The sequence below is a fragment of the Macrobrachium nipponense genome, chromosome 19, assembly GCF_015104395.2.
Source record: "Macrobrachium nipponense isolate FS-2020 chromosome 19, ASM1510439v2, whole genome shotgun sequence".
In the NCBI taxonomy this organism is placed as follows: Eukaryota; Metazoa; Arthropoda; class Malacostraca; order Decapoda; family Palaemonidae; genus Macrobrachium; species Macrobrachium nipponense.
The window spans coordinates 62,811,214-62,837,302 of record NC_061088.1 but is presented as its reverse complement, the minus strand read 5'-3'; the positions used below and the strand labels follow the sequence as shown (position 1 = coordinate 62,837,302).

Sequence of the window (26,089 nt, the reverse complement as noted above, 5' to 3'; positions counted from 1 at the left end):
TTTCTATTTCTTCCTTTTATCTCTCTCGCTCTCAGCATAAGAGATTGATAGACAGAACAAACGTAACCTGGCACAGTCCTCTCTTTCTTCTTCTCTCTGGAGAAAATATATGTCTTTTATGGGATGGGGGAAAAAGAGAAGTTGCCCTACGACATTCAATTTCAACTCTGATTTGAAAACCGTATGGAGTTATTTCTCCTCTCTTCTCTCTCTCTCTCTCTTTTGTATTTTAATGAAAATATACAGTAATTTTGTGCAAATACACAGTGTTGCACATGAAAAAAGTAAATTAGTGATAATTTTAGAGATACGGCCCTAAGAAAAATTGCAAATTAGTAGTGCCAAAATTTTCCCATGTGGACATGTTTTTCGAAGAACGTCGTCCGGCTTACGACGATTTTTCGGGTTACGACGCGTCTTAAGAACGGAACCCCCGTCGTAACCGGGGGGGACCGCCTGTATATACATATATATATATATATATATATATATATATATATATATATATATATATATATATATATATATATATATATATATATATATATAATATTATATATATATATGTATATATAATAATATATATATATATATATATATATATATATATATATATATATATAATATATATATATATATATATATATATGTACATAATATATATATATATATATATATATATATATATATATATATATATATATATATATATATATATATATATATATATATATATATATATATATATATATATATATATATATATATTATATTACCACATATCCACAGGTGAAAAATAAGAGACAGGGTGTAGGTCCTGACCGGTTTCGGCTTATTTTCAAGCCATTGACAAAGGACTGATACATAGTATTAGAATTCACGAGTATATATACTACAAAGACAGTACTGACGAACATACATAACAGTTTGAGACTGCAGATCCACCCACAGGCAGGTGTCAAGGTAGGAGTGGCTTTCAAAAATCATTAGGCTAAAAATTTACAATAAATTCTCAAGGGATACTACCGCTTAGGGTACAAGTCCACACCTGACAGGTGGCAGGGAGGCGGGGTTTGAACATCTCATTACCACTACTGCCCCCTTTACTGTGTTTACAAATATAATAATCCTATTTTTCATATATCTCTACAGCCAACCTTAAAATTTAAAGTTTTTACAAATTTCTTTTGATATTAAAAGATCAAGTTTATACATTCCTTGACTGATGTTCATATTATTGTTGTAACTTTCTTTTATAAAACTAGATTCAATGATATTCCTTTCCAATGCATTATTAGAACACACCAGCTTTTTTTTGGCCCCTTCCCAGTTAATAGCATGATTGTTCTCACTAACATGTACAAATATACCACTATTTCCCTGTGCATATCTCACACATTGTTTATGTTGTTCTATTCTTTTTTCAGTCGCATTTCCCCATTTGACCAATGTAAAAGTTGTCACAAGACTTACACGGGATTTTATATACACATCCTTTAGCATTGTCGGGGGAGTTCTTAATAAGTACCTGTTTCATTGTTTTATTGTTTTTAAAAACTACATTAACACCAAAATTCTTCAGGAGATGTGGGATATCTTTCATATTACTATTATAAGGTAGTACAAGCAAATTTTTGTTGTTGCAAGGTTCTTTTTTATTTTGATACATGGTCTTTTTTGCCGCTTTTAATGCATTGTTTTAGTTACATTATCTGGATATTTCAGTTTTCTGTGCCTATTTCTGAATCTTATCTATTTCCTCATCTATATATTTTCTGGGCTACATACCCGTAATGCTCTTTAAAAACATAGAAGCAAACACTGATCTTTTAACCTTATTGTTTTGTCCAGAATAGAAATGTACATAGGAAGAAATATTAGTAGGTTTTCTGTAAACACTATACTTAAACCCACTACTATTTCTCCGTATGCTAAGTAATTTATATATGGAATTTTTTGAAAAGAAAATTTTAAATAATATAATTCCACGCAATGTACCTTGGTTTAGATATGTTGACGACATAATTTGTGTATGGCCAGGGAATGAAGATGTAAATAACTTTTTTGCCAGGTTAAATCAATTAGTACCATCAATAAATTTACTATGGAAATAGAAAAAGATGAATGCCCACCCTTTTTTGGATGTCCTCACGGAGAAATAGTAGTGGGTTTAAGTATAGTGTTACAGAAAACCTACTAATATTTCTTCCTATGTACATTTCTATTTCTGGACAAAACAATAAGGTTAAAAGATCAGTGTTTGCTTCTATGTTTTTAAGAGCACTACGGGTTATGTAGCCCAGAATATATAGATGAGGAAATAGATAAGATTCAGAATACAGGCAAGAAACTGAAATATCCAGATAATGTACTAAACAATGCATTAAAAGCGGCAAAAAAGACCATGTATCAAAATAAAAAGAACCTTACAACAACAAAAATTTGCTTGTACTACCTTATAATAGTAATATGAAAGATATCCCACATCTCCTGAAGAATTTTGGTGTTAATGTAGTTTTTAAAAACAATAAAACAATGAAACAGGTACTTATTAAGAACTCCCCCGACAATGCTAAAGGATGTGTATATAAAATCCGTGTAAGTCTAGTGACAACTTTTACATTGGTCAAACGGGGAAAGCACTGGAAAAAAGATAGAACACTAAACAATGTGTGAGATATGCACAGGGAAATAGTGGTATTTTTGTACATGTAGTGAGAACAATCATGCTATTAACTGGGAAGGGGCAAAAAAGCTAGGTGTGTTCTATGTGTTCTAATTAATGGAAATTGGAAATAATATCATTGAATCTAGTTTTATAAAAGAAAGTTACAACAATAATATGAACATCAGTCAAGGAATGTATAAACTTGATCCTTTAATATCAAAAGAAATTTGTAAACTGTTTAAATTTTTAAGGTTGGCTTTGTAGAGATATATGAAAAATAGGATTATTATATTTGTAAACACGGTAATGGGGGCAGTAGTGGTAATGAGATGTTCAACCCCGCCTCCCTGACACCTGTCAGGTGTGGACTTGTACCCTAAGCGGTAGTATCCTTGAGAATTTATTGTAAATTTTAGCCTAATGATTTTTGAAAGCCACTCCTACCTTGACACTGCCTGTGGGTGGATCTGCAGTCTCAAACTGTTGTGTGTATGTTCGTCAGTACTGTCTTTGTAGTATATATACTCGTGAATTCTAATACTATGTATCAGTCCTTTGTCAATGGCTTGAAAATAAAGCCGAAACCGGTCAGGACCTACACCCTGTCTCTTATTTTTCACCTTGTGGATATGTGTGATAAATGAATCACGTGCTAAAGTGATTATAATCATATAATATATTATCTATATTATGTCTGAATAATTATATATATATATAGATATATATATATATATATATACATATATATAAATAAATATATATATATATATGTGTGTGTGCTTAGAAAATCACATGACTTCATTAAATAAGCAAATAGTAATATGGAAAATGATAGACAGAAATCCAAGCGCTTTCGTTAAGATGAAAGCGCTTGGATTTCTGCCTACCATTTTCCTGTGGTATTTGCTTAGTTTTATATATATATATATATATATATATATATATATATATATATATATATTATATAATTTTTTTTACCTATTACAGATAGTGTGTTACCTTCTACCAAAATGTACCAATAAAAACAAATATTTCAAACAGGCAAATTAAATTACATTCAACCATTACCAGTTTTTGCAAAAATAATGAAATTATTGTCACATATTGCAAACTGAAACTTAACACATGAAATTTTGAAGAAACAGATTTTCACACTTACTGATGTGTATTTAGGAGCAACTCCACCTGTGCCACTCAGTCTCATACGTTCTGGATCATTTGGTGCAGTATCTGAACTGCGCAATAGAAACAGGCCCAAATTTAACTGGGGAATATCGTTGTACAAATGGAGCAGCAACATGACAAAAGTCAGACCCAACAACAGGTAAGCTGAAAAAGAGAACAGAAAAATTTTTATTGTTTAAATGTTTTATGTGTAATAGATTTAAAAAATCATTAGACTCAGATTACATGTCCACATTTATAATTTTACCAAAAATTACAAATTTTTAATCAATTTGTATTTTTCATAGCTAACAAGCCTGAGGTCCTAACAATAGGATAATTTTTTAGTGCCAGCTGGAAACCGGTTAAAAAACAATCACAGATTGTATGGCAAGAAATCTGTGGCATCTGGCAACAACACTCATACGAGGTGGAAGCTGGTCACTGACCGTGCTTGGAACTTTGTGATGCACCAGTCTTTCTTCAAACCCAGGATGTGAGAGGGGCGGCTAGAGGTGGGGAGTTAACATTAAGACTTCAGGTTTGTTAGCTTTGAAAAACACAAACTGATTAAAAATTTGTCATTTGTTCATGCGTGGAACAAACCCTCAGTCTTAACAATAGGATAGACTTATACTTGGAGGGAGGTACAAGTATACCCTGAACCGGCTGGTGGTTCAGCCCACCTGACCACCATTCCTAGAAGATCAAGTTCTAAAGAAGGGGATCTGAGCCTGTGAGACAATAGATAAATGAGTATCTAAAAATTCAGCCCGCTGGGATTAAACACAATGAGAACATGTCCAGATTCACCGCATTCATGGAAGTCCAGATTCATTGTATTTGTAGAAGATAAAGAAAACTCTGTCTGTTCAAGCAACAAACCATGTAGGCCACAAAGGTTTGTTACCACTCCTACTTCCCCTTGTCAGAGAGAGGAGTAAGTACTACTGAGAAGCAGATTTGTCTATTGTATACGAACAAAGCAAATAACCAGGACCTGACAGTTCAGGCAGAACAGAGGGAAGGTGTACACTCGAGATTGTCCTAAGGATGCTGTAGAGCATCCTTTGCCAGAGCAAGAGGATCCAGGACTGCCGAGAAGTAGACCTCCAGCTTCCTGTTCAAGAGAGTGGCAAAGTGGCTTAACATGGGTGTTCCCCAAAGGTGAAACTGCATATTCGCTATCTCCGTACCTAGGACTTGACTCTGACAACTTAGTTTGTTGGCCACCACATTCCTCCTGCCATGAATGTGCCTGGCCATGAGCTCCACCGAGTTGACAATCACCCACTGATGCATCTCAACTGTCAACGAGTGAAGCTGGCAACAGAAAGGAGTCGTCTTCTCCAACGAACAATTCTGGAACCATGAAAAGAAGACCTCTAGCATCTGTCAAAGAGAAGAGGTCTACATAGGTCTTTCCAAGTAGACAGAAGAGATAATAGGATAACCCAAAGGGTTGTCCTATGACAAAATGCTCAGAGAAGATACATTCCAAGTATCCTACTATCAACTTGTGCACTGTCAAAGCAATTGCACTGTAGACAGGGAAGAGGTCCTTCACTACCCAGGAAACATGCATCTCCAACAGGGGAGATGTCCTATGAAGTGATCCCTTATTGATATACGATCAGTACACTACTCATTGGAGGTGACGTCCTATGATGACAGGACACATCCCTGCCCTTAACTATGGAACCATTATGGCAACATTCCTGAGCAACATTTCACAGAGCTAAGGTGGATCTTAACTGCCTCAGAGACAAGTACCCAGGCATAAGTTACAATACTGATCTGGTCACTTGGATAAAAAGGTAAGTTAAGCTAGGAATAGAACCCAACCTAACCCCAAACTCTTGAAGAATGGGAAAATTTTCTTCCACAATCTAGAGGCAGAACATTTTCCAGGAACTTGAAGATTATGCCCAAAAAACATAAGCTCATATCAGCTAGGCTAGGCTAAGAACCCAAACACTTTGGCAAGGATAAAATGGAGAGGTATGTTTGTATAATCTAGGCTAGGCCTAGGACCCAAACATTTAGGCTATGCTAAGTTGGTTGGAGAAAGTTTGAACTAGCTCACTCATTGTAAGTTAGGCTAGGCTAGCCTAAGAACTTATCCACTTTGGCCTGCTATGCAAGATCTCAACCACTTAGGTTCAGCTAAAATGGAAAGGAAGGTTCGAACTAACTAAACTGTTACGCTAGGCTAAGAACCCAACCACTTGTGAGGTTGAGAACTCAACTAGTACTTAGGCTAGGTAGATGGTTAAGGTAGTTTTGAACTTAATAGGCTAGGCTAAGAACTCAACCACTCGCTTGACTAAGGACTCAACCACTTAGGCTAGGTTAAGATGGTTAAGGTAGTTTTGAACTTGTTAGGCTAGGCTAAGAACTCAACCACTTGCTGGCTAAGCACTCAACTACTTGCTAGGCTAAGAGCCTAACTACATAGGCTAGGCCAAGATGGTTACAGCAGGATTGACTATCTAGGCTAGGTCAGGCTAAGAACTTAACCTCTTGGCTAGGCAAAGATGGTTAAGATAGGCTCAGCTAGCTAGACTATGCCAGGCTAAGAACTCAACCACTTAGGCTAGGCTAAGTCAGAAAGGCCAGCAGTTCCTTATCTTTGCTGTGGGCAAAGGGTATTGCACAGACATTTTGAATAACTGTTGGGTAGGTTGTCATCTCTTCTACCAAAAGAACTATGCTCTCGAAAGAACTACGCTCTTGAATGATAGAATAAGATTCTGAACTCACATTTGACACAGGAAGAACCTGGAATGTGGCTGTGTGACAAACCATGTACGTGGACGTGCGATGAACCATGTACATGCAATGAATCACTTATACGTATGGGAATGGGATGAATCATGTACATAAACATGGGATGACTCAAACACATGGATGAGCAATGAATCACGTACATAGACATGTATGAATCATGTACTACATGGACGTGCGATAAAGCACGTATATGGACAAGTTATGATCCACATACATGGACGTGCAATTGACACGTGCATGGTCGTGTTGATGTAGAATGATCCAAGAGTGAATGTCAGGGAGAAGTAGACCACTTTTACCTAGATGAGTCTTGACCCCTTACTCTGGAAGGTGCACAATGAAAGTAGGACCTCTATAACGTACACAGATTTGTGACGAATCACGTACATGGTCGTGATATGTAAAACGATCCATGTGAGAACGTTAGGAAAATCACACTCTGCCTAGATAAGTCTCAACCCCTAACTCTGCGAGGCAAACAACAAAAGTAGGACCTCCATCAGGCACACACACGACAAAACATGTACAAGGCCATGTTTACCTTCGACCCCTAAATCAGAGCCTTCTCAACATAAGATGAACTAAAACAGGCTGAGGAGACGAAGAACCAGACTGAGCACTCTGATGTGAGGGAAGATCAACACAGACTAGTACACAACCACATAACTGAAGGGGAGAGTCACGTCCATGCTGGGAAGATGGTGAAATACCTCTTTTACTTGCAAAAGAAGCAATAAAGTCTCGAATCCTCCAACATCCCAATCGAGAACGAGGGGGAGGAGGAAGAGAAGACAATGGGTTCCTTGCTCTACAACGCCTCTTGCTTGGGACCTTGGGACACCTCCTACTGAACAGAGTCCAGCCAATCAACCATCTCTTGAAATAACACCTCCGATGGGTTGACAACTGACTGCGATGACATCATGGACAAGGCTGGGAGTGACGTCATGGCAACAGGCGGAGGAAGAGATGCCACTGAAGCTGACATCACAGGTGGAGAAGTGCGGAGAGTGATGTCACGACATTTGGACTGGTAGCCCGAGTCAAAGGCCTCACTGACAGCGAAGATGGCAAAAAGGTCTTCTTTTGTTTCCTAAAGCAACTGGAGGGCCTCCCCAGGACAAGTACATGTGAAGAATAGAAAAGAATTTACCAAGAAAATCCATCACTGAAGGAAGCGGAAGACAGTTCGAACTGCACTTAAACGCAGTGCCGATCAAAACTATGCTGTCATAAGAAGCCATGATGTCACAGGCCCATTTGTGACATCACACAACAGACTACAGTCAAACCTCGGTTTTGTACGCCTCTCTTTTCGTACAGTTTGGATTTTGTAGACTTTTTTCTACAAAATTTTGTCTTGGTTATCATACGTTTCCTCGGATTTCGTAAACTTGGAAATGTTCCATCCAGGGCCCAGCGCGTAACCAGACCCTGTATCGAGCGCCCAAACAAAGCATCCCATCTTTCGTGACCCATCCTGCTTTTGTGTTCAGTTGCTAGTCCTTCTGTAAAAAAAAAAAGGCGAGAAATACTATAGATTAAAAAGGAACATGTAGCAAAATGTTGGAGGAAATTGCACGCCAATCTCGGTGAGAAAATCCCTACAACAAGCGCTGCTCTTAGTGAATTTAAGGCCAGCAAAGGCTAGTTTGAAAAATTCAGAAAACAAATGGGCATACATAACATGCCTACTTCAGGGATTAACGTCATGTTTGCAAAGTTGAATGATGCAAAAAAATTTTGTGGAGAATTATCATCCCAACGAAAAAGTTGTAATCCATGTCTCCAACATGGATTAACTTTAGGCAAATTTTAAAGAAACACCAGAAACAAATGTCTCTGGACAGTTTTGTTTTGTGACACGGGTCCAGTAACTCTCAAGGCCTTATTTTTAAACTGGCATCTTCGACAAAGAAGCTCTTTGCGGCTAAAATGGTATTATAGTGCCGTGAAGCAGGTCTTCCTGGCGAAGACGAAGGTGATCGGAGGGTGAAAATTATTGTAAAATTAAAAGAGAACCGTATAACTAATGTAAGTATTGGAATGTATAACATATGCCAAATATTTTAGTAGTTATTTTTTTTCAGTAATTCAATGCAAATGGTCTTATTTGCATTCTTGTAAAAGAATGTCTTTGTACCTAAAAAAACCTCACATTCCCAAGTTCCTGGCTGTGTCGGGCGTTTATGAACTTTACAGCTGTAACAGAATGGTCTTAAACCTCCCCTTGGATTATAATATAATCAGCACACGTATTTTAGTTCGGCAAAACAACCATTACAAAATAAATGAAGATGAAAGGAAACGCAGATTAACAAACTTTTCTAAACTATTTCCAACCAATCAGCTCCAAGGAATAGTCGTAACGTAACTGGTAGGCGGGCTTAGCTGTAAAGCCAGCTGGACTCTGCTGTAGTAATTGTATTAATGCAAAAAAACAATTATGTAAGTAATAAAATATATATATATATATATATATATATATATATATATATATATATATATATATATTATATATATATATATATGTATATATATATGCCTAAAGGGTATGGAAGTAGAACAGGCATTTTCCGATCCAAATGAAATATTTAATTACCACCTCTGGCGTACCAACCGTCCTGTACAATTCCTCTTCGTAAAAGCGTTTCCCCTATGCTTTTATAATACTGCTTCATGAAGGGATTTCACGAGCAGGCTCTTCATTGAACAGGGAAAGTGGTATTTTAAAAATATGGTCCTCTAGCTGGTCCTAGTGCCAGTGAAAAACAAAGAGGGGAAGTAACCTCAGATTGAACCAGTAAAAAACAAAGAGGGGAAGTAACCTCAGATTGTGCCAGTAAACAACAAAGAGGGGAAGTAACCTCAGATTGTGCCAGTAAAAAACGAAGAGAAGTAACCCCAGATAGGTCCTGGACACCTTAAGTCCTTCTGGAGGGAGATTCCCCTTCCAAACAATAACCTCTCCACCTCCTTTTCCCCTCCTCTCTGTCTTCCATATGCTAACAGTGTTTTCCATAAAGGTAATAATGATGTTAAGAGTTCATTTATTCATTTCATTAGACATATATATTTGTTTCTCACTGTTTTCTGTATGTAAAACTGTGTTTATTCCCTATAAAATGTATTTTTTGCTAATATTTTAGGGGGTCTGGAGAGCATTAGTTGTATTTACATTATGGGAATTATTGTTTTGGTTTTCGTACATTTCGGATTTTGTGGGAGGTTCCAGAATGGATTATGTATGAAAACCAAGGTTCCACTGTACTCTTACAGAGAGAGAGAGAAACAATACGTGTACGAGTGCAAAAACATTCAAACAAAACCGTAACACAATTTTATTTCATATGACAAAAGGGGGTACCAAGTAGAATATCAGAAAAGCTGTCTGTAAGGTTGGTATCCAGCATGATGACACTGTATCATCAACTAGCAAGAAGAAGGGGCTCCGATGATAGCAAGGAACACAGTGCCAACAGGTCTGACTGGGTTCCAAAATCTCTCTTCACAGCACCAACAAGCATACCAAAATAGAAGTGGCATCCCTGTCAGAGGGAAGCGAAGCAGAGGGGCTCCCAAGCTCAGAATGGAATGCTGCTGCTGCCAGACTTCAGTGCAAAAAACAGGGCTGGCAACTGAAGAGCCTGTAAAGAAACAAATGACATGCTCTCTCTCTCAAGAAAGAAGATATCTTCTATCCTGTGAGAGCAAAAAGAATCACATTTATCTGTAAGGATAAAGGAAAGGGAGTGAGCCGTATAACTCACACTCCTCCCCCACCAAAATGATGGGAAAGAGATGAGAGCAATCATGAATGGTCCTCCAAGTAGACGGGACCAATACAACTGGAGATCGTCCGCCATTAAAATTTGAGTTGAGGAAGTGTAGGAATCCCTGTGCTAGAAAGCAGAGTTCTAGCATATAAACCTTGTCAGCAATACGAACCTCTAACATATCGAACGTCCTGAAACACAAATTTTGAAAGACCAAAACATTACAACGTTCCCAGAAAATGTGTAACAAGGTAAAAAATTATAAATAAAACAAAGTCATAATACAAATGTTTCAAAATATCTTCAGCATAACAAATGCTGAAGAACTAAACATAGCTGGCTCCTCTCACCCTGAAGGGGCACTATCCCCTTGGGAGACATACCAGCATTACACATAAAAGCCAATGACGAAGCAGAGGAAAAGACATGAAGCACATTTGCAATTTGCATCTGTCTCAGAGGAACGTGAAGATGGGAATCCTGGAAGGCCATCTAAAAATGTGCCATCTAAAAATGTTGACGCTCATGGGACTTCTGGGCTGGATAATTATGAAACAAACCATGGGCATAGGTTGAAAAAAAAAAAAAAAAAAAAATGGCTGGGGGGATAGCAAAGTGAAGGTCCACTCTCCATGGTAGTTAAAAAAATGTAAAGACTGATGCGTCATGAGGTTCCAAGCCCAGTCGGAGACCAGCTTTCACCTCGTATATGCATGAGTTGCTGGACGCCACAGATTCCTTGCTTTACAATCTTTTATTGTTTTTTAGCTGGTTTCCCGTTGGCGCTAGATTATCCTATTGTTAAGACTGAAGGTTTGTTCCGTGCATGAACAAATGGACTGTTTCTTACCATAAAAATTCAGTACATATAGCTATTTAACTGCCATTGTACAAGGCACAAAAGTACTTTACAAGAATTATTTTCCCATCAGATTTCCAATTACAATTTGAATTGATAAATTTATTACAATTATTAAGATCATAATCAATGATAGGTAACATATAACAATAATTAGGTAATCTTATTAACAAAGTGGAAAATTCTGTCCTTTTATAGTCAAGAAATGTTCAGCCAATAATAATAATTTTTTCTAATTTATAGCTTCTTAATTTTGTGGTATGATGAAGATCTATCCAAAATCACTGATACTATTTTTAATTAAAATCTTGAAAATCTAGTAGGCCTTTGGACCCAAAAGAATACTTTTTTTGTAATCTAAAGCCCGGTCTTACTGTATATTATCTATATGAATTGTCAAGAAATGCTGTACGTTAAGAGTTTCCATAATAAAAAATGTGTTCGAATTGTTAGTTACACATTTTTTATAGACTTCAATGCAATCATAATGTTTTTCTTTTTTCTGTCATTGAAAACAAAATATTATTAAAGAAGTCTACCTATAATCTTGTCACACAAGAAAAAGTTTACCAGACATCAACCTACAGTTATGAGTGGACTTCACTTAAAAGAGTACTAATAAAAGAGCCCTGGCTGCCTAAATAGTAGAAAAACCATATACGAACTCAACTTAACGTGTATAGTGATATCTACTCTGTGATAGGAATAATCAGAATATAATTCTGAAATATCAAAACATAATTCCATGAAAGGAAAATATCAACATTGATAATTTACTGTAACAGTTTATATAATTATTAAATTAGTTTAGCTAACAGAAACATTAACCAAATGTTATGGTGCACTTGCTTTCGGTTTCTATAATTATTAATTATTTTAGCTGACATAAACATTAACCAAATGTTAAGGTGCTTTTACCATAAAATCTATCAATTCATTACTTAAATAGAAAAATCTGCATAGTATTAACTCAAGATATGGGAGAATACAGAACAAGGCAAAATAAGTAAAGTAATAAATAAGCAAAATATGTTAAATAAGAGACTATCATCACAACTACAACATGACATACAGTTTACATCAAAATTATCATTTTGCCATACACCGACTGTTCTTAGGGCCTGAGAAGGTCTTAGTCATGTAAACAATCAAGCAAAAACACATCAGTGCTAAAGTATTTCTCATGTATGAGATCAAGAGAATGACATGCTATGTTTGCCAGCACTATAGACTACACCTATAAGACAATTTGCTGTATGACCTTTGCTTCAAGAAAATCAATTTTAAGTGCCACAGGGCAGAATCTTCCTGAAAATTGGTAATTTCATATTCAATTACTTAATATCAGGAAATAACTGAACACATTACATTTTATGTGGAATCTTACCACTACAATTAATTCCAAATTTGTGTTCTTTGTCAGAGGTACAGTTTGTTTTACACATTTATTTTTGTCGATTTTCTTTGGTAGGTTGTTTACCTATTTGTTGATCTTAAAAAAATATCTGAATTGACATTTAGAAGGTGGAGTGGAGAGGTAACACTCTTACAACTGGAAAAAGAAACCCACAGGGTCACTGAGTATAACTTGTTTACTTGTAAGTAAAATACTATGTAAATACTTACAAGTACACAATATATATACACAGCAACCTTGTGGGTTTCATTTTCCATCTTCAGTAGAAAACTGTAAGAAGTTTTACTCTTTCAACTATAAAACTATAGTGTAGACAGGAAGACAGTGTATAACAATGTAATGCAAGGCTCTGTAAAAGACAGAAAAGAAGGCCCTGCGAACTGCTAAATGCAAATAATTTGTAAATTACTGTAACAACAGAATTTAAGGAAGTAACAGTGCCAATGTTCAAAAAGTGGGAAGAGAAATGGAAAGAAGGGTCTGAATATTAACATGAGAATAACAAAGTTATGGTGACTTAAAGGAAGCAAAAAAAAAGGTAGTATGGAAGGCAGCCTTGTGGCTGTTGAGAGAAAGGTATGGGAGCAACCTTAGACTGTGTGCTGATTGTAATAGGTGGTTTTAAAGAGATGCTCCTGATAACACAATATATACTATGGAGTAAGATTTATGACGTCCAAATTGCATTAAAAAAGAGCAAATGGGGAAGGGAGGTAGGTTGAGAAGTGTACTGTTATAGATGGGAAGATCTCTTTTCAAGCAGAGCATCTTTGTTCCCTAAGGGACACAGAGCCTCTTGATTACCTTGAGGATGCAATGAACTGATACAATTTCCCTTACCTTAAGGATACTCTGTAAAAAGGAGATAGCTACACTGCTGGTAAATAAAAGCATCCCATTGGTACATAAGGCATGCACTATATGCAGCAGAAGCATGGGCAATGAAAAGCAAAATGGATGAATTTTGAAAAAGCCTAACTATTAAATATTAAGATTCATGGCCCAAATGCAGTGGGAAGGTTGTATTACAAATGAAAGGTGAAGAGATCAGAGGCTGAATAATAGACAGATGGTTTGGACATTAGATGATAAAGAATAGGGAACAGTTGGTCAGAAAACACTAGAAATGGTAGTACGTACAGTAGGAGGGCTAAGAATTCTAGGAGGGCCCAGGATATAATGGAAAGGGAGGACATATGAAGACTGACCAAATTAGAATACAGGCAATGAGAGCACAGGATAGAGAGTGAAGAAACTACATTCATATCTAAACTCAAAGGGAAAGGCTAAATTGCAGCATTTTGTGTTTCTGGTTATACAGTCTATTTCTCTTTTTATTGTCTTATGATTTGCTAAAATTTTATTAATTTTCATTATTTTTGAAATTTTTGCTAAGATCTTATTAATTTTGTTTACTTTTTTCAATTTTCTTTTTTGCTATATATTCCAGGTCACTACTGTTACCTCATCTGCAAGACTCTGTACATTTAGTCTCAATTATTTATTCACTGAACTGGACTGAACTGGAAGAAAAAAGGGATTTTGACGTAGGAAAAATCTATTTCTGGGTGATTGGCTCGTGTCGCCCTATGAAAGGATCCTTAATATCATTCTTTCTAGGCAAAATTAATCTAAATCTTACCAGAGAAAAACAAAATTAAGAAAATGTCAGTAAAACTGACTCGCTCACTCTATATAAAAGAAGTGTCGGTATGAGATAGGGGGCGAGTGGGATCACTACCACGAGTCATTCACCATTTAGACCTTCCAATCCAAAATCCCCACTAGAGAGAGCTGATACTAACGGGTGATGCGGCCGCTACTACTACTACTAAGGACGCCACGGACAGCAGCGCCCCTAGCGGTCATCCTTAATCTATGAACATCTTGCCCTGCAGGGGGGGAAAAGCAAGACAGGGTGGGTTTCATAGGGCGACACGAGCCAATCACCCAGAACGGCTTCCTCGCCCAGAAATAGATTTTTCCTACGTCAAAATCCCTTTTCTGGGCTCAGCTCGTGTCGGCCTATGAAAGAGTACCAGAGAAACAGGCAAGATGGGAAAGGGACAAAATGAAAAACAGTAGTAAAAATAGATATATAATATAAGTGAATCAGGTATACAGAATACAAATTAAGTACTTAAAGCTAGCTAACTTATGCTAAACAATGGCATAAAAAAGAGAGCCAACAACAAAAGTACTTAAAACTAACTTATAATAAACATAGTAGTATACAATAATGTAATGTAAGTTAACAAAACAGATTCACTTAAGCAAAGTATTTACATAATATACAAACACATTGTGTCCTACCCTAGCATAAAAATAAGGGTAGGGACACTGAAGTACCTTATAAGTACAAAGTGTGGATGTCCCTAGCAAAAAAATAAGGGACAAACCACAATAATATGACCTCAGCGGTCTAAGGCTAGAGTATCTGAGTAGCATGGCGATAGGGTGAGGCATGTTAGAGGGGAGGTAGGTAGGAAGGAGATCTGGATCTATACTATGACTACTATACAGTATCAGGAGAACAATGTTTCCCGCTGCTACTGCAGAAAATTTTAAAAGATTCCAAGGACTTTAGATAGTGACGTTTAAAGACTGTCGGAGATTTCCATCCAGTATACTTTTTAAGATCCTCGAAGTTCATATGTTGAAAGTAGTTAATTGAGGTGGCTACTCCCCTGATGTCATGTGCTTTTGGGAATGAATCAGGCTTGGCTTGTTTATGAAGTAAAGGATCTGTTGTCTAATACCTTTTACTGATAAAGTACCACCTTTTTCTCTCATGAAGAGAGAACCTGAGGATCTTGAGGATGTGCGAGATAGAAAGGCTCTTAAAAGTTGATACTGGGCAGAGAGAAGGGTCTTGCGAAGTGGGATGACTTTCCAAGGAGCCCACCTTGCAAGAGGATCCTCATTTTTTAGCTAAAAATGCTACGATCCTGGAGCAAGCAGGACTTCTCCTGAGGGAGGAATTCTACATGACCCAGCAATCTCTGGATAGAGCCGACAGTTCTGAAATTCTAGCTCCTGAGGCTAGGCTTAATAAGAATAACGTCTTTCTGAGGAGCATTATGAATGTGCACGACGAGTTGTCAGTATCTGATGCTAGTTTGAGGACGTCATTTAAGAACCATGAGACTGCAGTAGGCCTTTGAGAAGGTCTAAGTCTAGCACAGGCTTTAGGGATAGACGTAAAGTAAGATTCAGTCAGATCTATCTGGAAACCCAACTGAAAGATCTTCTTCAAAGCCGATTTATGCGTAGTAATAGTGCTAGCTGCTAAACCTTTTTCAAACAAGGATCTGAAAAAGGATATAGCTAAGTTAACTGTCATGGTTGTAGTGTTTGATTCTTTCAGGAGGATGCTAATTTATTTAACAGCAGAGTCATATTGTCTAATATTGACTCTGCTCTTATCTGACTCTAGGAAGAGGATGTTTTGTGGATCAATGTTAGCATCTTTGTTAGCCGCAAACTTCATGAAGTCCATAAAGTTGAGTCTGAAGAATTCCTGAGGAAGCGAACACAGTCCTCATTTGTACTGCCTGTGACAGCCTGGGATTGGGAATCCGTTGAGGTCGAGACCCAATTCCAGAAGCAGAGGATACCAGTTGCTCTTGGGCCAGTCTGGTGCAACCAGCGCTACCAGTCCCTTTAAAGTCCTCAGCTTGCTCAAGACTTTCAATAAGAAGATTCACTGGAGGAAAAACATAAATTTTTCTCCACTGACTCCAATCTAGCGACAGGGCGTCCGTGGCATAAGCCAGAGGGTCCAGGTTGGGGGCCACATAGCAAGGGAGCTTGTGGTTTGCTTGTGAAGCGAAGAGATCTACTTGGAGACCTGGGACTCTCCGGCATATCCACTGGAATGACCTGTCGTCCTAGGACCATTCTGATTCCAGAGGGACCGACCGGGACAAAGCGTCTGCTATCACATTTCTTACCCCCGCCAGTGAGATGGCGGACAGATGCCATTTGTGTTTGTCTGCTATGGGCAAAGATGGCTATCATGACATGGTTCACATGTTTGGATTTGGACCCTCCTCTGTTGATGCAATGAACTATCACTGCACTGTCCAAAACTAGTCTTAGATGAGACTTTTTCGGGGAAGAAGTCTCTTCAGGGTAAGAAATACTGCCATTGCTTCCAAAACGTTTATGTGGAGCGGTGAACTGAGCTGACCAAGTTCCCTGAACTTGTTTGAATTGAGAATATCCCCCCCAACCGGACAGGGAGGCATCCGTGTGAATGGTTTAATACCGGAAGGGGGATATTGGAGGGGTACCAGTTTGGCCAGGTTCTTCACTTTTGTCCATGGACGGAGTTGATTGCGAAGGATCTGTGGAATTACTGACAACTTGTCTCGAGATTTGGCGTTTGCTCTCGATCGCCAAACTCGGTTTATATCCTTCAGCCTTGCTTTTAGGAGGATGTCTGTCAAGGAGGCAAACTGAGAGAACCTAGATTCTTCTTGGCTTCTCCTTGATGTTTGTTTGCATTTGAGAAATTGTTTCACAGCTTTGGCTATTTCTTTGCGTTTTGACCACTGGAATTGACAGATTGTGGGAAGACAAATCCCATTGGATTCCTAGCCACTGAAAAACGAGACTCTGGAGTAAGTCTGGATTTCGTTTTGTTTATCTGGAACCCCAGATGTTCCAGAAATTGAACTACCTTTTCCGTGGCTTTGAGACATTCCTCGACTGTTGGTGCCCAGATCAACCAATCGTCGAGGTATGCTGCTACCATTATCCCCTGAGTTTCTCAATTGTTGAACTACCACTTCTGCTATTTTTGTGAATACCCTGGGGCTACATTCAGACCGAAGGGCATCACTTTGAATGAGAAATTTCTGATTTCCTAGTCTGAACCCTAGGAATGGGCGGAAGTGCCTGGCTATAGGGATATGATAGTATGCGTCTGTAAGATCGATGGAGCATTGTGACGGCTCCACGAGGAAGTAAGGTCCTTACTTGCGAAATGGTAAGCATTTTGAACTTGTCGCAACGGATGAAAGAGTTTAGCCTTGACAAGTCTAAGATTACCCTTCTTTTTGTTGAGCCTTTCTTTGGCACGCTGAATAAGCGACCTTGAATTTTAAATGCTTGACTCTCGCAATAGCTCCTTTCTGAAGGAGTTCGCTCGCATAATCTGTCAATTCCTTTGACGGTTCCTGATAAAATGATCTGATTGGAGGGGGATTTTTTGATCCAACTCCAACCCAATCCCTTGGACAACTATGCTCTGTGCCCAATTGCTGAACCCCCACCTGTGACGGAAGAGGAACAGCCTCCCTCCTACCTGGGGAGCCTCATTGTTGTTGGGCGGGTTGACCTCCACGGCCCTCCTCTAAACTCTGCCTACCCCTTGTCGCTCTACCTGAGCCACGCTGGCGAAAGTGGCCTCGCGTCTGCTACCTCTCGCCTGCCCGAAAAGGGAGGGTAAGCCTGACTTTCATAAACAGGGTTGAAGGCCGGCCCGAGAGTGCGTAAGAGGTCGAGGGTTGCGACTGAGGAGACACAAGGAGGATGGGTTGGGTCTGTTTTTGAAATTGCAGGCTGTCCCCTGTTGGGTAACTGGGACGGCCTGAACGAATTGCTGCTGCTGCTGACGTTTCTGGTAAGGCTGGAATCTTCTACCAGCCTTCTTTTGGTTTCTTACCAGCAGTGGGGGCGGATTCTTGTTTCCTCTTAGAGGAGATACCCCATCTAGCTCGGAGCTCTGGTTGAGCCTAGCAGCCTCATGGTGTACCTCATTCACCGCGGACTCTGGGAAGAGGTCCGCCCCCCACATGCTGGAAGCCAGGAGCCTATTAGGTTCGTGCCTAATAGTGCATTCCTGCAGAACGTGCTTTCGACAGTTCCTCCTAGCTAGGAAGAAGTCGAAAGCATCCGTCTGAACCGTTTGAAGCTGAGACTTGGCCAGAATCTTAAATAAAGGTTCTGTGCCATACGATAAAGCCAGCCATCTCAGTAATGATTAGAGAATTGAGGGATCTCCCAAACCTAGTTCGAGCGTCGAACTCTGCCTGAATCAAGGTATCAGGCAGCCTTGGAAGCTTTTCACCAAACTGGTCCATTGCACAGTCCGGTTTGAGCTTACCAAGCGTGAAAGTGGAAGGCAAGTTCTCCCACAATTCCCCGAAAGCTGGGAAGAGCGGAGAAGTAGACTCCGCTTCCCTCAGTTGTGGCATGGGCTCATCCTTGGAGGACTGCCTGAAGAGTCGCTTCCACTATTTTGGTAGCGAACGGAAGAGAATGCCTCCTCCTCCGTCGCAAAAATAGTAAAAGGACTCTTGAAAGCCTGGAGCTTGGTGTTGGTACACTCCCAGTCCTCAAGGCAGTGAACCCATTTCCGCTGAGCGTGCTCTCTACTATAAAGCACATGCTCTCTGGTGATCTTGTCTTCCCTAGTGAGTGCCGCTGCGGTCAGCCTAGCATACCCAATGAAAGGCTGCGTTAATCCCGGAGGATAAAACTCGAAGTCCTCAATCCTTCGAGTTCCACACTCCGGGACAGAGATCATACCGTCCTTGATGGAGCGTAAGCGGCTAGTCTCCATGGGTTATCCATGGAGAAGGCTGTAGCGACTCATAAGGAGGTAGCTGGGGAATACCAGCACTTGCTACTGGGGACGACTGGGTAAGGAACCTGCCGCAAGCCCAGCTACTCGGTCTCATTCTCTCTAACTCTGTTAGAGAGATCTTGGATGGACTGGCCCGACTGACTCAAAGTGTTCGACAGTTGTGCGAACATCTGTTCGAACTTGGTTCCGAGGGCGGAGACCTGTGAGCCGACCATCTCTCCTACCTGTTGCATCACCACTGCTGAGAAGGCAGTGGGATCAAAGGTGCTCGGTCCCGCTACTCCAACCGGCGTTGCTGGAGTGGATGCAGGGTGGGAGGCCGGAGAAGGCATTGGCTCAGCAGGAGCGCGAAAGCCTTTCTCCTTAGAAGCCTTGCTTCTATAGCTCTTGGAGTGTGAAGGAGCTCGGCTTAGCCCTTCACCCTACGCCGTCAAGCATAGGAAGTCGAAGACTTCTTAGCTGAAGAAGACGACGACGACTTTTTTAGAAGTCGTCTTAACGAGGGTCTTCGGTTCTCTCTGTCCCTTCACCTTTGGGGGTACAGAGAGAGCGGGAGAGCGGGCAGGGATCTCAGATCCCGAAATCCTTGGAAAGAGGCATAGAAAAGAGGGACAGGAGAAGATCCAGGAGCGCCCAAGGAAAGACCTTGGGCACCCGACACACCTACCTCAACTAACAAATCCTCTGCACCTACGCCATAGGCTCAATATTAAGGTCCAGGGTTGCGAACATCTGGGACCGTCTCCTGCGTTGGCCACGGCCCCTAACGACTGCTGCACTCTTGCTGGATAGAAGCGATGAGAGGGGCTGCAGAGATGGGGTCAACATATCCTGTTGACTTGCCGCCGGGGAAGATCTGAATGGCCAGCTTCTTGTCCAGGATGTATGGCTGGCCCTTGGCGGCGTTTCTTGCCGAAGCCGCCCACCCAAGCCTTCAGGGTTGCTGGGGCGACTTCCCTCACACCGGCAGCCTGAAAAGAGAAGGCGAAATAAATGAAGCTTCTAGTGCCGGGGACGGGGTTAACAAGCTTATAACTAAGTGTGTTAGTAATACGATAAAGAAGTCTACAATCGACTTACCCCCCCCCCACCAGCTGACTGACAAGGTCGTAACAGATGGAGCAGGCTTCCGGGTGCCAGACGATCATGGCGTTGTGATTCGTGGCACATGGGGCGTGAGTCCTGCACTCATCGTGGGCGCATGGGTCGTACAAGGTCGCATTGCACCCTAGACCTGACAGTTGTAGCCTGTAAGTGGAAAGATACATAAGCCAATCAGGAGAACACTTACAGCCTAACAATTGCTCCGCTGCATGCCGGAGCGGTAAAGTTAGATTAAACCAGCCCCGCCATAATACTGTGTAACAAGGAGGTTGGCGTTTGTCCCCGCTACGCCGGAGACAAGAGAAAAAATCCAACCAGGTGTGGTGGTGAGGTATGAAACCACGACGGAGAACGACGGAGATGGTATACACACAGTCTATAATAACCAAAATTCATCGTAAAAATTAGGGTATATCCTTAAAAATAACAAAATAATCATCGAACTTTCCTCCCCCCCCCGTCTACTAGAAGAGTGCCCGGGTAAGAAGCAAGCTCTCCTCCGGTAGCGGGAAAAAGAAAAAAGGGAAGGATATAGTAGGCAAGCAATAGACCACGAGAAGTGACCACCCCGCCCGCTAGCGGAGCCAGACGAACTATAACCAAAGGTGCCCCGGCTGCGGCGGAAGGCTCCGTTCGTTATAGTGGGGAAAGGTGGGACTGAACAACTTGGGAGGGGGGTCCCGGCGTAACGCGGCGGGAGAGAGAGAGGGGGGGGGTGGCCTACTCCTCCCCGTCTCAACAACTACCCGCTCGGAGACCCGGTACCGAAACAACGTGGTTGCCCTAAACCCCAGCTGGGGAGAACCCCTGGCCTCCTCGAGAAGGAGGAGGGAAGGCGGTACTGAGGTTTGTCATAGCAACCAAGGGTCCCCCAGACCCCTCCCTATACCTGTATGGGAGGGAAGGGAAGGGTAGGTGCGGTAGGAACACGTGACCGCCAGTGGCCTAAGCCGCGATAGTAACACAACCGTGGGTAGGGCCCTACGTGAACCCAGGCTGTACCAATACATGGGACATGCACCTAGGCTAGTCCATAATACACCCTCAAAAAAAAAGAACTTAAAATTACATCATCAACATGGTGGAGAATAACGCTTTGTTTTAGTAAAAGAAAAAGAAGCCCAAGGAGGTAGGCAAACTGTTTCCGAGGAACGAAGACTACTCGGAGCCAGCGATAGCCGATGAAGAGCAAGAGCTGGGATGCTGGGCCAGAATACAGAATAGCCCTAAATACCAAACTAAGAGAATGGTAAACGGGCTAACCTAGCTAAAAAGACGATGTAAAAACGATGAACGTGATATAGTAAGCCCATAATTTACAAGAATCCCAGTATGGAAGACCGGGAATTCTTGACATGAGGCAGAATGGCGCCGCCACTAGCCGACCGGGAAACCGTATATGACCTATTAGAAGGAAAATACTGGTCCCTGGAAGACTAAAATACAGTAAAATACTACTTATGAGGCACTTAACTTAGCCGATGCGATGGCAGCACGTTCCATGGTAAAGAAGAGGAGATAAATCCAAGAGATTAGCACACGTGAAAAAATGCGTCCAACGCGTACTGCTAAATATTAAGGATGACCGCTAGGGGCGCTGCTGTCCGTGGCGTCCTTAGTAGTAGTAGTAGCGGCCACATCACCCGTTAGTATCAGCTCTCTCTAGTGGGGATTTTGGATTGGAAGGTCTAAATGGTGAATGACTCGTGGTAGTGATCCCACTCGCCCCTATTCTCATACCGACACTTCTTTTATAGAGTGAGCGAGTCAGTTTTACTGACATTTTCTTAATTTTGTTTTTCTCTGGTAAGATTTAGATTAATTTTGCCTAGAAAGAATGATATTAAGGATCCTTTCATAGGCCGACACGAGCTGAGCCCAGAAAATTGACATTTATATCCTCATTGATGTATTCTATGTTTCTGATCGATTCTTTTAATAACTGTGATGAAATAAATTAACACTTTGGTACAATGGACACCAAATATGCCAGTTTAATAAAAAAAAATATGTATAGGTCGTTAATTTTATATTAATTTTGAGCCATACTGCCAATGATGTTTAGCCATTTTTCTAAAAAATTAAAGATGGCTTATTATTTTGGCATTAAAGATATCATTCTCTGGATATCTGATTTTTTTTTTTAATATACTCACAAAACACCATTGGTTGTCAAGTTTACATGTGTGTATCTGTATTATCGTAATAACAAAAGTCAATCGCCTCAGTGGTATGATCGGTATGGTCTTGACCTGCCACCTCGATGGCCGTGAGTTCGATTCTCAAGCATTAAATTGAGGTGTGAGATATGAGTATTGCTGGTGACAGAAGTTCACTCTTGACGTGGTTCAGAAGTCACGTGAAGCCGTTGGTCCCGTTGCTGAATAACCACTGGTTCCATGCAACGTAAAAACACCATACAAACAAACAAACAAACAATAGCAAAAGTCTAACAAACTGATATTCTGGACAATATACAAGTCTTTATTGTAAGGCTTCATTTTCTCTCCTCTATATCAGTTTTAAATATTTCTTCAACTTGTCTTAATACTGGGGCTATGTAAATGTCAATGGCTTCCACAGTACATCAACATCAATAAAACTATATGTACTTAACAGCAGCAGACATCAAAGAGATCCTGTAGCCACATTGTGGATGGGAGCCAAGAAGACATGAAATACTAGAAGAGTATTACTATACCTGTACACCTAAGAGTGTGCTTAAATTTTACTCCTTATCTTATTGTAACTACACAGTACAGGCGGTCCCCGGGTTACGACGGTTCCGGCTTACGACGTTCCGAGGTTACGACGCTTTTTCTTAAATATTCAATGGAAATTCCGTCCTGGGTTACGACGCTTGTTCCGAGGTTACGACGCTGACGCTTCCGACGCTCCGAGTTAACAACGCTTTTAAAAAACGCATGCTATGATAAAAATCCTTTATAGTTTAGCACAGTACATAATAAAAATATGTTTTTGGTTACATTACAACAAAAATTTTGAGGTTATGATGATTTTTGACACTTTTTTTTCGTATTTTTTGAATTTTTTTAGTGACGCCGCATATGCGGAACTAGTTTGCGGGCGAATGAATACACTAGCTTGGGATGCGCAGTTTAAAACAGTCCAAAAGCGCAAATATAATGAAAAATCATTGCTTGTTTCCAGTACATAATTAAAAAAAAACTAAGTTTCTGGTTAGATTACAACAAATTCCAAGGTTACGACGTTTTGTTATGCTTTTTTAAACGATACTCATAGCAGAACTAGTTTTTGAGCGGAGGTGCATAAATTAATTAACGCTATTAAAACTGTATGGTAAAATTGACCGAACAACGACCTCGGACGGTCGAGGACGAACCAAGCGTAACAATACGAAAGGACGCCACTTCAATCGCGTGTCTGCCTGAAGTTCAGTCGGTTGTGTGCTAAGACGTTGCTGAAAAAATTCCTTGCCATTTTCGCAAATTTACAATGGCTCCTAAACGCCAAAGTACTTCCTCCGATGATAGTTCATCCAAGAAGAGGAAGGTCATCACGATGAGGTCAAATATGACGTGATAAAGCGTTCGGAGAAGGGAGAAACTAACACCGAAATAGGCCGTTCTTTAGGCTTGAGCAGGACCACGGTGGTAACCATTGTGAAGGACAAGGAACGTATTCTGAAGCATGTTAAGGATGCTGCATCCGATGAAGTCAACGGGTGATAAACGATAAGCAACGTAGCCAGAGCATTGTTGAAATGGATTAAATTGCTCATGATCTGCTGGAGGACCAGAACCAGCGACGTGTTCCGGTGAGCTTAAGTGTGATCCAGGAGAAGGCTAGAGCGCTGCATGAGGCAGTAGTGAAAAAGTTTGGCGAAGGCAGTGCTGGTGGTGATTTTCCGCCGAGTAGAGGTTGGTTTAAATTAACCGTTTTAAGGCTCGTGCAATTTGCATAATGTGAAGCTGCAAGGTGAAGCTGCTAGTGCTGATAGCGAAGCAGCAGAAAGTTTTCCAGGTGGTTTGGCTGAGATAATTAAGGATGGTGGTTACACGGCTGACCAAGTCTTTAATGTGGAGTGAGACCTGGGATTAATTTTTGGAAAACAAGAATGCCAAATCGAACGTACCTTTCCAAGGAGGAGAAGCCAGCACCTGGCCATAAAGCTGGAAAGGAGCGACTGACTTTTGCTGTTTGGGGGGCCAATGCAAGTGGTGATTTGAAACTGAAGCCCTTGCTGGTGTATTTGGCGAGAATCCCCAGGGCTTTCAAGGGCATTTTCAAGAGTCACTCCCTGTGATTTGGAAATCAAACAAGAAGGCTTGGTTACCTTAATGGTCTTCGAAGATTGGTTCAATGACATTTATTTTCGTGCCAGCAGTGGAGCGGTATTTGACTTCGAAGGGTCTGCCTTTTAAGGCCCTCTTAGTCCTGGACAATGCCCCTGGTCACCCTTCAAATTTGAGCGACATGCATCCTAATGTGAGGTGGTGTACCTCCCACCCAATACCACATCGCTGATACAGCCAATGGACCAGGGAGTAATAGCTAATTTCAAGGCTTACTACCTTAGAAGGACCATACGTTTTTGCTTTGAGGGCCATAGAAGCTAACAAGGAGTTGACACTGAAGCAATTCTGGAAGGGCTACAACATTGCTGATGCAGTTGAAAAAAATATTGCAAAGTGCTTGGGACGAGGTGAAGACGACCACTTTAAATGGGGCCTGGAAGAAACTGTGTCCACAGTTTGTGCACAGTTTTGAAGGCTTTGACCAGGCAAAGAAGACGTCGAGACTGTGACGAGGAATATCGTAGGGCTAAGCCAGAGCTGAAACTAGATCTTGAACCTGATGATGTAACAGAGCTGCTGGCTTCCCCATGGAGAGGAATTGTCTGCAGAGGGCTTACTTGAACTTGAACAACAAATGATTGAGGAAGAGGAGGCGGCACCAGAGCCAAAACCCAGGTCATTAACTGTGAAAGTCTTGTCAGAGGGTTTTACTCATCTGGAGAGAGCCTTGGCTTCTTTTGAGGCAGAAGACCCTAACGTTTCTAGTTTGTTTGACAAAATCAAGAGAGGAATCATGGATTTGTGACTTTCTACAAGGAGACCCTGAAGGAGAAGAAGCAGATAGTCAAAGAGAAGTGTGCAGTCCAGGCTTGACACTTTCTTTCACAATCTCCAGTACCACACCTCCCACTCCTAGTCCTGGTAAGGAATTCTGAACTGTTTTTACTATTTATGTGTTTACATAGTGTACATATTAAAAAATGTGTTAATTTTTTAATGTAACAACTAAATGTAAGAGTAAATTGTAACTTCATTAATTTTCATCATTTGTAATTTATTGCAGAAGTGGTGACAGTTCCAGATCCCCCTGTACTACCTGTGACAGTTCCAGATCTTCCCTGTACTACCTGTGACAGTTCCAGATCTCCCTGTACTACCTGTGACAGTTCCAGATCCCCCTGTACCTGGACCCTCTGTATCAGCCCGCCCACCTGTACGTGTACAATCGGTAAGCAATTTCATTTTTCTCATTTTCATGTTGGAAATTGTTTACACCCTACATACATACGTACCTAACTTACATAGTGGTACAATGTGTTTGATGTTGCATAACCTTATTATTTTTTTTTTTCATTTCAGACCCCTTTGATAGTGACAGTGACCCAGATGACCCCTGAGCCTTTCCATGGTTTTGATGCCTCGCCCTATACATCAGG

The 26,089-nt window shown here is 40.6% G+C and overlaps 1 protein-coding gene across 8 annotated transcripts in view; it reads right to left on the bottom strand.

Annotated features, from left to right (window-relative positions):
• LOC135217472 (potassium channel subfamily K member 6-like) overlaps positions 1 to 26,089 on the bottom strand; it is a 191,279-nt gene that overhangs the window by 76,228 nt on the left and 88,962 nt on the right. For all 8 annotated transcript variants that reach the window (XM_064253383.1, XM_064253414.1, XM_064253425.1 and 5 more), the window contains exon 6: positions 3,828 to 3,997. In XM_064253383.1, the coding sequence (XP_064109453.1) occupies positions 3,828 to 3,997 (170 nt within the window). The remainder of the gene's footprint in view (positions 1 to 3,827; positions 3,998 to 26,089) is intronic.